Consider the following 12788-nt stretch of genomic DNA (forward strand, 5'->3'; position numbering starts at 1 on the left):
CCTGCCTTACCAATTTTGTATAAGTCGTCCAAGATTAGCTCCATCCTTATGTAATGTAGATCTTACAATTAGTTAAATCAACTGGCGGATCTATAAGAGTACATACCCGTTCTAGATTAGAGGCAGTGCTGCAAATCACACTGTTCATTGTCAAATCGACTATTACTGCAATGCAGTCGAGCGACCTGTTAAGTAGACTACAGATAAAATATTATTTAGAAAACGAAGTTAAATAATTGAATTTATTATATTACGTAATAAATATATATATATATATAGTAAATGTAATTATATAGCACCATTACGATTTTATCAGTTTTTGCAAATTCATTCTCGGTTTTTTTATTTATAACAATATTTAGCAATGCTTATTATTTCATTTTTTTTGCAGCACATAATCGAGTTTGTTTGCATAAAATAATAAAAACTATTGTTTAAAATGAATAGTGCTTTATAATATAAATACTTTGGACAAGTGCAGTGAAAATAGAAACAATGGATACGAACATACACTAAGTGAAGTGATTCCTAAAAGTGCTAAAAAATGGAGGGTGCAATATTGAGCACCCAAAGTAATAATAGATTTCGTACGCATTTAAAGAATGCAGCCACAGTTTTGTGCGCTAGGACGCTACCGAAGTCAAGATGCAGCGAACAATCTGCTAGTTCTTCCCGACATCACACATACCCGCGGACAAGTCCCCCGAAGAGGGCATCCATTCCCTGTAGAATGGAACCTCTCATGTGTGAATTACCTCAAGCATCGACGCTGAAACAAGCCGAAACTGTTCAACGTGAAATTGTCTCCCAAACGACTAGTACAGCAAATGGCGTAGTTAAGTTGAAGAGTACATTGGCGAGGTAAGTGTGTTATTATGTTACATTAAAAAATACTTTTATTATTTTAACTTTTTAATTAGTATCTAGAACGTCATACAAGTGTCAATTCGCTTGAATCCGTTCCGTTAACCCATCTCCTACTTCCCACATAACGGTGTTGCTAGCCCAATATATCTTTTTGGCACTTTCCTAAAATTTAAATAATAAAATAAATTACATTTATTTTAAAAGGTGCAGTGAAAAAAATATTACAATAAGATAATATATATATAAATAATAACACTAAGATTTTAATATCTAATTCGTTTGCTGTATTTGTGGGAAGTCATTTTGCATCGTTTCAGATCAATTTATTAGCTGTACTTAAAAAACTATCAATTTTGTTGGCGCGATTCAGTGCAGTTAGTTTTCTATATTGCCATTAATTTCATGTTTTGCGATTACATAAATTACGGTTTAGACATTTCGGGGTAAAAATAATCGTAAAAAGTTTATAAATCTAAATTCATAATTATGAAACGTCGGAACTAATTAATGTAATTTCGTTAAACTAAAACATTTTAGACTTTTTGTCGAACATTAAAAATAATTATATAAAATGGTATTATTATGATTTTCTTATTAATAAAGGTTATTTGTATGTTATAAGTGTTCATCTCGTAAAATGTATTCAAAAAACGAATGTCGGCTCACATAGCGGTTGGGTCAACAACATGAACATGACATCATGGCTTGTTTACACCACGGGGCGGAGGTGATGTCGCTAATTACGTAGCCGCCGCTTTTGTTGATTCAATGCGCATTCAATTTTATCAGGTACACATTTTGAAACCAAGAGTTTTATTTCGGTGACACCAACCGATTCGATAGATAAAATTATCTTAAACTAATAACGTCCAATGACAAATCCTAAAATAGTAATTATTAATATAAGGGTACTGAAGTCATCGATTTTGTCTTGACATTGCACTATATTTGATAAAAATCGAAATTTGTTTTCTCATTTACACCTTCGAACGTTCTGATAGAAAGAAAAGGAATGTGACCATTGCTGATTGCTTCGTACCTACTTGGGTCAACAACATTGTATGACGTCAGATCCAAAAGCTTCGCACTTAGTCACGACCTTTTGGCATCAAACTGACATTATAGGTTTTTGCCTTATATGTACCATACGTACTCATATATGCGTAATCATGTGTTGTCATAGATGCCTTCTTAGTAAGACAATAACGGACTTTATTGTGCATAAATTTTGTGTTTTTATTTGTAATTAAATTAATGCACACTTAAAAACTTTTGTTTAATTGTTCCTAGTAATTATGACAGGAGTGCTTATTCAGTTTCTGTGGCGAGCGAAACGCATTTCGTTATTTTTATACATAAGGATTGGAATGTACCGTTCGATTTTCTTTTCGTATATAGAATTTATTCACATTTCATAAATGAGCAAGTTCGCTTGATGATCCTCTGACTCTTAGTACTGTATTTAACTACCGATACAAATATATGAATTGAATTATGTGCTAGTGGTTGAAAGAAGAGTGTAGTATTCGTACAGAATCAATATAAAATTATTGAAATTTTAGTTGACTATTTAACAATTTTATTTTTATATTAAGAGTTATATTTTTTTAATTTACGTCGCCGAACACTTGTAAAGAAAATAGTTTTTTAAGGTAACGCAATTTATTTTAATGATAAAGAATGCATTATACATTCGTATAATTCATCGGAAACCAATTTTAATTTTACCGTTATGTAAATGTTTCGTGTCGAAAGTAATCGACGAGGGGCCTTATGTCGGCATTATGGTATGCTTAGGACTTTCTCTTATCTCCTGTGAACGTCCGAATCGCGGAATCGAACGTTCTTAATTGAACGCGAATGGAGTAAATGCACTCGCTAGTGTATTTATAATAAGCGTGCTGTGTGCGAGTGGGAGGGAAGAGTTGATCTCCCTCGCACACCATGATGTCATGGTATATTTTTGTAGACGCTCGCCAGCCTGGGTCGCACGCTTGTTTCTAGTCTTTGCTCTTTTCCGACATTGGTATTGCTTTTGCGGTATACATAAAATTTATAAATATAATTTTATGTTTTGTTTTTTATTTTAGTTAAATTAACTAAATTTAATATATTATTTTATTATTTTTGTACCAAAACGAATATAATTTAGTAAACCATGTAGATTGTACTGTCACCAGCAGCGAAATTTTTGTTCCAAATTTCAATTCTATCATGTTTTGACCCAAGCATATGAATAGGTGAAGTATCAACTTATAAAGTACATTGATTTATGTCTATTTAATTTTTTTTAATAAAACAAATTCAATATTCGTAATTCAATTAGAAATTACGTCATTTACGTATTATTTGTAGATACATAATGAATCGACTTTTAATTAAAAATGTTAATTATTACTATAAAATTGCAAAGTTTTTGTTTCAGTTCATAGTTTTTTCATTTGACTCTTAATAACTGAATTGCAATTAAAAAATATATTCTATCTCTAACAAACGGTGTATAGCAGTTGTATTGTTATGCAAAAGAAGTCTTTATGTTCTTCCGAAAGTCAAATTTAAGAAGACCGAATAAGAGAACTCGGTATGTAACGTAAAATTATAAATACCGTTATATTATAATCTATCTTGCGAGATTGTAAACTGACCAAAAAATATAAAAGGTGATTCAACTTATAATGTAACCTATACAATTTAGATAGTTTATAATTTATTAACTTGTCCTTTCATGAGAGTTTTTATAATTGAACTGAAATTCATTTCGATATTAATAATAATATTAAATTGTAAGCAGTATGTTAAGGTTCGCAATCTTTTGACAGTTTACAATCTCGCGAGATAGATTATAATCTTAGGGTTTTTCCAATTTGATTTTCATATACATTATATAACTCACTCGCTATACGACATTTATTAGTGGGATCGTTAATATGTACATACATTTATCCTAATTTAACATTTTATGAAGATGCCATGTCACCTGAATCTTAGTTAAAAGAGTCGTGATCATTACATACCCCGGAAGTTATTAATTCTCACGAACTCAAGTAAACTTGAGTCTACTATATAAACAAGCTAGTGATTATTATTTACTTTTATATATGTAGATAAATATTAACGTACTGTTGCTTATTTACTTAGTATATATATAAAATAATAAGAAAATTGCTATTGGTATATTGTATAAGATGGTGTACTGAATTATGTTATGTTGTTTTTAAAAAGCCTTTTACAGTTTTTATTGTATTTCACTTTACAATCCATTTAATCTGTGTTCTAAAGTTATTTTTACATATATTGTTTGAAGAAATAAATGTTAAATGACATCGAGAAAATAATTTAAGCAATATTTTGTTCTAAGTATTTTGATTAACTAGATTAGCACAAGAAACCTAGTGTTAATCTGGTGAACCCGACAACCGGGAACATATTATATTTGACAATAAGTGCCTCGCGTTTGTATAGCGTTTACAGAGAGGCATACATTTTAAATAGTTTGCTCTACTGATTAACGTGATATGTATTTTAAATCAAAGGATTATTGTGTGTAAATCCTATGTATGGCAACATGTTATATGGTCTACAACATACTTTTGATCAAATTAACTAACAATTTAAATCAGACTCCTAGTTGATCTGCGATTAGTAAGTTCAACCATATTAATTTATAGTTCTTACTAATATCTTAATATCTTCTTTTTATTAGGATGTGGTTGAGTGGATTAGAACACGGGGATAAAGCTCCTTAATATATATTATCGATCAGTTTTCATTTGATTTTATAAAATCGGTTGAAAAATCTAGATTGTATGCTTACAGACGGCTAAAATTAACAGAAAAATATTAAAATTGCGCTACAATATTCCAATTCTAATTAAAATTAATAAAGATATTTGAAAATGTTATACGCAATACGTTGACTCAACAGTTTTTGTTTATTATTTTTTGGTCTTCGTTATACGTGGAAGTGATGTCTTATAAAATAGTAGGTACGTTTGTTCTGACGAGATCGTCGATAAAGGAGCCGCGCGCTGACTCTACCCTGATTGAATTACTGCCACACTGACCTCATCAGTCATTTTTACGTTGGTTAATAATCACCGAACAATGAAAGGTTCGTTCTCTTTGTTCTCTGATAGTAAAGGATTAAAAAAAGTCGTAGCGACAAAATCATGATTTAAATTATTTGGGATTTTATTTTCTTTGATAGGACTTTTAATGCATTAATTACCTTCCAAGGTAAGTTCTCGTAAAGATCGTTTAAATATAAAATTGGTGTGTGAAGAAAAACATTCGATTTAGGTCAAGGCTAAGGGACGGGTGTGTACACACTTGAGATACAAAAAATACTTAACTAATCAATTCAACGCTTGTAATTGGTTAATATGCTTAGTTTGAGAAAGTTTGAACCAGCAAAAAAGAATTATAAAAACTTCTAAACAATGACTTAACTGGAAAAAAACGAGAGATGCCATGGGACACCCGGTCCGGAAGTCCCTTTCGCTTTATATTATGTATTAATTAATATTAACAATAAAATAAATTAACTATCATTAATTAACAATAAAAATTATTTAATGACACTGAAATTGTTATTAAAAATTAAATTTGAATGAAAACGAGAAAGAGAGGGAAAGATTAGGCAATCTGGAAGGGGCATAATGCTTTGTCTTGCGTGACGATTTCTCTCACTACTCTAAGCCGCGTAAAAGAGTTTGTTCCAAAAACATTTACACTTATACAAAATAGGAATAGTATTTTGTATAAATCAAAACCCATGCGACGCGACGAGAGTGTTAGCGCTGTGTCTAATTTTGTACGAGAATGCAGTATCAAGAAATGCAAATGCAAAGTTCGTAGCGTTAATTGTAATCCTAATTGCCATTAAGGTTGCCATGTTCTAATAAACTATGAGCTAATGGGCCACCAGATTGGTAAATATGTAGTTACTTTCGCCCATAGAGATTGACACTCTAAGAAACATAAACCACCGGCAATGCGATGTCTAGCACGATATCTATAGGCCTACAAAAGCCAAGGATGTTATGGATATGTTGTTTCGGTTTCAGATACAGATGACAGAGATGCGCATACGATATTATTTCGGATTATCCGATTGTTTCGGAGAGTTTCGGTTACAGATATTACGTTATTTAGTAATTGTAAAGGAAAAAATTACAAGACAAAGATGATTAAAATGATTGAAGATTAATATTACTTTGTTTTTTAGACTAATATTTAGAAATAATCACAAAAGACAAACTAATAAAAATATCTTTAAAATACAATTACCTACTTTCTTTATGTGTAGCACAATGCAAATCAAGATTATAATAAATATTCTTTATCGGAGTTTCTCTTATGGTTATGGATCTCCACAACATATATATACTTACTTATATATTATAGTAGTTGAATAGCCATGGTGACCCGGTTGGGTAGGAATGCTTCCCGATGATTGCGAGTTTAAATCCGAGTGTTTAATCCAGTGTTGCTAGATTATTTTCATGTTCTAAATATCTGTTTATAATTTAACTCGTGAGGTAGTCTACTTGTGTTGGATGAACCATCAACTCGGATTGTAGCAGCTGAGTCTAATAAGTTTCAAACCTATAGGAAAGGAGGAGTTATCCCAGCAGTGAGACTCTTACTACCTATAAATTTAATAGTTTTTCATAAACATTAATCAATCTCTTCCTTTAAATAAATCCCAATGAATCTTTAAACAGCTCGCTTTATTAAAATAAACAACCAATAGATCGTCTTTGTTGTTATCGCCGAGGTCAAGATTGACTGATTCGTATGTTCACGTCACTCCCATTTACTGACAAATCCACTTAATAAACAATCAATTAAACGACGGTTGTCCACTTGTTCGGTCTCATAAGTTGAATAACAATTCGTACTATGAAAATTTTCAGTAGTATTATTTTTATAATGTGTCATAAGGGTTCGTTGTTGTTGGAATATTCGGCTGATCGTTGTGACTGTGATCTCCTATCTTCAGTGATACACTGTACGCCGTAAGTTTATTTGTATATTCGTTTTAGCACTTCAAACTATGAAATTAAAATATACACCAGAACTTACAATAATAACATGCTGTGCTTCTGGCGGGTTTATCGCTATGTTGTTTTCTCTTTGCAATTTAATTAATCGCATATTTCTATAATTATATTCTTGTATAATTATATAAAACAATAAGCAGCTAATATATATATATTTCTTCTTCTCAATAAATATAAAGGAATATTTGTCGTCTATGCGTTGCTTAACCACTCTTAACTTGCTTGTTGTTAAAATGTTGTTAAAATGCGTTGCTTAACATCCGATTTGTAACTTTGGTGAGTCGTTCTGCGGAAGACGCAAAGGTTTTGAATAAAGAAAAAAAATAAGTCTTTTTTACATACGTATAAATTGTAATTTTAAATCTCTAACGCATCCGCGAATATCTCCAGTTCAGCTAGTTTATAAAACGCGAAAATAATAAAATTGTTCTAAATTATTTTCAAATGTAATTCGGTAAAGGTGTTCTAAAATTATGTTTGTCGGAAACGTTTCCACGATGAAGGCACGATCTATATCCGTTTAATAGTTTACAATAAACCCCCACGGCAATTAATGTTGGGCAACCAATAAAACATTTCTAATACAAAAGTAATTCTTAACATTGATTGGACTAAATTAAATTCGGACTTACCTAAACTATCATTTTGCAAAATGCTATGTTTGCTTATTTTGCTCACTTCTATTCATTTACTATGATGTATAAATTTTCTTATACGCAAGTCCATCTAAGCATTTACAATCGGTTCTGTGCTTTATTCTTGATGAAAGAACAAATTGAGTTACTTTTGCATATGATACGAGTATAGGTATAAAATCGTTTTAACAAAATGTATCGATTTCGCGTGTCATATATATAATTAAATGTAGATTTATTATTAGTATATTTTAATAAAAATATATAAATAAATATTACAATACTGAATCCCAGATAGGCTACACATAGATCTCTCCTCCGCACTGAGCATACATTTACGAGCATATACATCTCGCCCCCACACAAATAAAAAACGTTTTCGAGGTATGCAATAGCAATTTATAGTATTGGCATAACACTTATTATGAAGATGTGTATATATCTATTTATAGCTTTATTTTAAACTAAAAATATGTACGTATTATATAAGCTATTCTTTGATATGTTGTGATCTGTGATCTTTTTAAAATCTACACAACCTGAGCAGGGATGCCCAGGCTGCCCTCCGAATTCTGGGGGGGGCAATTTTGCGCTCGCCACTGTTCGGGGCAAGCGGAGCAGGCATCATAAGGCAACCCCTACCACCCTCACCGTGGACTTCTGCAACATAAGGGGACTCAACTCCAACTTGAACGCCGTTCACTTTCACCTTGAGACGGCTAAGCCGGCCTTGCTCTTTCTTACCGAGACCCAGATATCCTCTCCTGCCGATACGACTTTTCTCTCTTACCCCGGGTACAAATTGGAACATTCCTTTGTACCACGAGCTGGGGTGTGCGTTTACGTCAGAGATGATATCTGCTCTCATGATGATATCCCATCCGCAGAGATCGTTATTCTTGGCGATTTTAATGCCCACCATGCCGAATGGCTTGGATCGCGCACTACCGATCATGCGGGTCGATCTGTTCTCGACTTCGCTTTAGCATATGATTTGACACAACTAGTCCCCTCGCCAACGCGAATACCAGACGTGGAGGATCATACACCTTCCCTGTTGGATCTTCTGCTGACTTCCCATCCGGATGGCTACCAGGTTATCGTCGAACCACCTCTGGGCTCGTCGGACCACTGTCCACTGTCGTCCGAAGTACAGTGCCGGTTGCGCGTTACTCACGACCTCGTTTCGTGGGCTGCCGCCGAGTGTGGCACTACAGGTCAGCAGATTGGGATGGGATGCGGTCCTTCTTTGCATCCTACCCATGGGGGCAGGTTTGTTTCTCGCCGGATGATCCGAGTGTTGTTGCTGACTCTGTTGCCGAAGTGGTACTTCAGGGTATGGAACTATTCATTCCGTATTCTGCGGTCCCCATCGGTGGCAAGTCCCAGCCCTGGTTTGGTCGTTTCTGCAAAACGGCTTCACGCAGAAAATGGGAACGCTACCAAGACTGGGCTAACGCATCAGCGTCTCGTGATGTAAATACCAGCGCAATCAGAAAGGAATATAACTCTGCCTCTAGGTCCTTCAAAAACGTGATTGCTAAGGCGAAGACGGAGTACATTGGCAGAATTGGCGAGAGACTGGTGCGCCTCCCTTCAGGAACACGTGCGTTCTGGTCTCTCGCCAAGGCTGTCTTAGGGAATTTCTGTCAGCCTTCCTTACCATCTCTGCACAAGGACGGTGAGTCATTGGCCCATACAGCGAAGGAGAAGGCTGATCTTTTAGGCTCTCTCTTCGCAGCGAACTCGACTCTGGATGACCGAGGAAAGTCACCACCAACAATCCCGCGGTGTGATACCACGATGCCGGAGGTTAAATTCCGGCAAAGTGCAGTTCGTAAAGCACTTCTTTCCTTGGATATTCATAAGTCGAGTGGACCCGATGGCATCCCTCCAATCGTGCTACGGACTTGTGCTCCCGAGTTGGCGCCGGTCTTAACGCGTCTTTTCCGGCAATCCTATGCATTCGGCGTCGTCCCGAACTCCTGGAAGACTGCTTTGGTGCATCCGATCCCTAAAAAGGGCAACCGCTCAGACCCATCCAATTATAGGCCTATAGCCATCACCTCCTTGTTCTCCAAGGTAATGGGTCGCTCAGCCGGTGATCTTCTAGCTTACCTTACTCATAGATGGGCGGAAGCAGTTGAGAGCAAAGGGGAGGCATTAGCAGCCAGTCTGGACATAGCGAAGGCCTTCGATCGCGTGTGGCACAAAGCGCTTCTATCGAAGCTTCCTTCCTATGGGCTTCCCGGGAAATTATGCAATTGGATTACCAGTTTTTTGGCAGATCGGAGCATCAAGGTCGTTGTCGACGGTGCATGCTCTGACTTAAAATTCGTCAATGCTGGTGTTCCACAAGGCTGCGTTCTATCACCCACTCTGTTTCTTCTGCATATAAATGACTTGTTGCAAATCAGTAACATTCATTGCTATGCAGACGACAGCACCGTAGACACCTCATACACCGGCCGTGCTAATATTTTTTGGGAAAACGTCGAAGAAAACCGGAACAAACTTGTATCTGAAATCGAGTCTTCGTTAAACAAAGTCTCGAACTGGGGTAGGCTAAACCTAGTTCACTTCAACCCCAAAAAGACGCAAGTTTGCGCGTTAACTGCTAAAAAAACACCATTTGTCGTATCTCCACGATTCGAGAACATTCCGTTAGCCGCTACAGCTAGTATCGGAATACTTGGCGTTGATGTTTCGAGTCTCGTTCAGTTCCGCGGTCAATTGGAAGGCAAAGCCAAATTGACATCAAAAAAGCTTGGTGTGCTCAGCAAGGCAAGACAGTATTTCACGTCGGCCCATCGTCTAAGACTATACAAGGCGCAAATTCGGCCTCACATGGAATACTGCTCTCACCTCTGGGCGGGTGCTCCCCAGTACCAGCTCCTTCCATTTGACCGTATCCAACGTAGAGCGGCTCGAGTTATCGACGATCAAGCCCTTTCCGATCTGCTTGATCCTTTGGCTTTGCGTAGAGATGTTGGATCGCTCTGCATCTTCTACAGAATTTATCACGGGGAATGTTCCGAGGAATTGTTCGGATTAATCCCGGCTGCTGAATTTCACCTTCGGACATCTCGTCAAAATTCCAAATATCACCCGCACCACCTAGATGTCCGAAAATCCACAACAGCGCGATTTTTAAGACATTTTCTGCCTCGCACAACCACTCTGTGGAACCAGCTTTCGCCGGCGGTTTTTCCGAACCGATACGACTTGGGAACCTTCAAGAAAAGAGCGTACTCTTTCCTGAAAGGCCGGCAACGCACCTGCAAGCCCCCCGGTGTTGCAGATGTCCATGGGCGGTGGTAGTCACTTTCCATCAGGTGAGCCTCCTGCTCGTTTGCCACCTTATGATATAAAAAAAAAAAAAATCTCAGTTTTCTACAATATACCCAAATTTATACAAAAACTCTAATATGTAAGACGGAATGATAGGCGATATTTTGCATATTTTATCATTTGCGATGGAATTACAACCTAACAGTTCAGGATCTCCGTATTAGTAAAGTAGTAACTAAACCAACGTGTACTAAATGCTATTAAATACTATTTCACATCTTGCGTTTTCACTGCGTGGAATTTATTCTTAGTGGGGGGTTTAGCAACAAATAGTTTCTAATGACATTGCGATATGTCCCTTAATATGTATATACTTAAGTTGTAGTTCTCTATTTCTCTATTCTTCTAGTTGTAATATTTGATGTATTATTATGGACAAATGTTGTCTAAATTGATACGATACAAGTCGCGAAATATTAAAAAAGTTTTATTTTTTTGTGAAAATTAAATCACTTGCATTGATTTTGCATAGTAATTTACGTTAAAACATATATATTAATCTAAGCTTATAACAATTTGAATACATTCATGCTTGATTCGGACGTTCTTGATCATCATACTTTAAATAAGTTCTATATGAAATACCTTTGATAATCTACGTAAGTACATACTTTCACAACACCTTATCTGTTAAGCTAGCTGCCGACTCACAAACTTTCACGTGGGAACGGTTTAAAGCCGCAGCTTCTTTGGTAATCAGACCCTTGGCATCCATTGTTATGTCTAAACTGCGCTTATTAATCTATACCAAGTATAAATAAGGAACTGTTAGATTGACTGACTTGTATTTTACTGTACAAGTATTTATACTTTATGAACAACTCTCATATAATACTTAAATAACCGTTCTTTATTAATTATTTAAAATCGTATTATAAATAAAGGTTTAAATAACAGGTTTTTATTTAATAACTACATAAATGAATATGATTTAATATAGGACGTGATTGTTACCAATCAATTCAGTTGCAAGATTTGACATAGTTGTTGTCACTTGCAGTGGGTTTTTATGGTTCTACCAATTTGTTACTGTAACCCAAATCCTCAGTGCTATCGATACCCAAATAGAATCAGGTGACAGAAGTAGATCTCGAGGTAATAGTCGGTATGTTGGCATTTGCGTGCTGTTATCTCGCATCGTATCAATGTTCAATGGGAATCGATGGGATCGCATCAAATGTAAAAAAAAATCTATGTTTAAAGAAAGTCTCGTGAACAAGACATTCGTAGATAATGTCGAAATATCGAGCTCGAACAAATGAAAATAAAAAACATGGTAAATATCCCGTTTTAAATACTGTTAGTAATAAAAATAACCATGTTAATTTAAAATCTTATATGTTTAAAGAGTAATTACATCGAGTATAAATAACATAACGGCTGTATATTAGGTAAATCATTACATGAATGTACGAATACGAGACTTGTTTTGTCTATGTTTAAAGCGGTCAACATACTCGTACTATGCATTTATGTTGACGTTACGAAATATAATATGTATTCAAAATAAAACGTTTCACCTTGACCATCACCTCGATATTTTTAATGATCGTATTTCAATTAATTGCATATTACGCTTACATAAGTAGAATTTTTTTTTAAGAATGTACATACAGTCAAATGTTAGTAATGAGTAGATAGATATACCCATTTGTTTTTAAATTGTATATATGAATTTGTGTAATATATAAAATAAATGTTTAAATTTTATATAATATAAGATTTTTAATCATAATATAAAGTACGTATTTATTTTCGTAAAATAAAAAATGTTTTCGTTACATTCTCGGACAGGTACTTAGAAACAAAGTTACGTTTTCGCTATAATTTTATTAATGACTACCGACCCGCCCCCGCTTCGCCCGGATGA

General features: G+C 35.1%; 1 protein-coding gene across 7 annotated transcripts in view; it reads left to right on the forward strand.

Annotated features, from left to right (window-relative positions):
- The window catches only part of LOC125075711, a 57923-nt gene that overhangs the window by 13751 nt on the left and 31384 nt on the right, over positions 1–12788 (forward strand). For 5 of the 7 annotated variants that reach the window (XM_047687422.1, XM_047687425.1, XM_047687423.1 and 2 more), the window contains exon 2: positions 392–861. The exons of 1 other annotated variant lie outside the window; for it this stretch is intronic. In XM_047687422.1, the coding sequence (XP_047543378.1) occupies positions 545–861 (317 nt within the window). In that variant the 5' untranslated portion in view covers positions 392–544. Of the gene's footprint in view, positions 1–391; positions 862–6730; positions 6888–12788 lie in introns of those variants that run through there. One more of the 7 variants, XM_047687427.1, reaches the window with a different exon arrangement.

This window comes from Vanessa atalanta, chromosome 2 (genome assembly GCF_905147765.1).
Source record: "Vanessa atalanta chromosome 2, ilVanAtal1.2, whole genome shotgun sequence".
Classification (NCBI taxonomy): Eukaryota; Metazoa; Arthropoda; class Insecta; order Lepidoptera; family Nymphalidae; genus Vanessa; species Vanessa atalanta.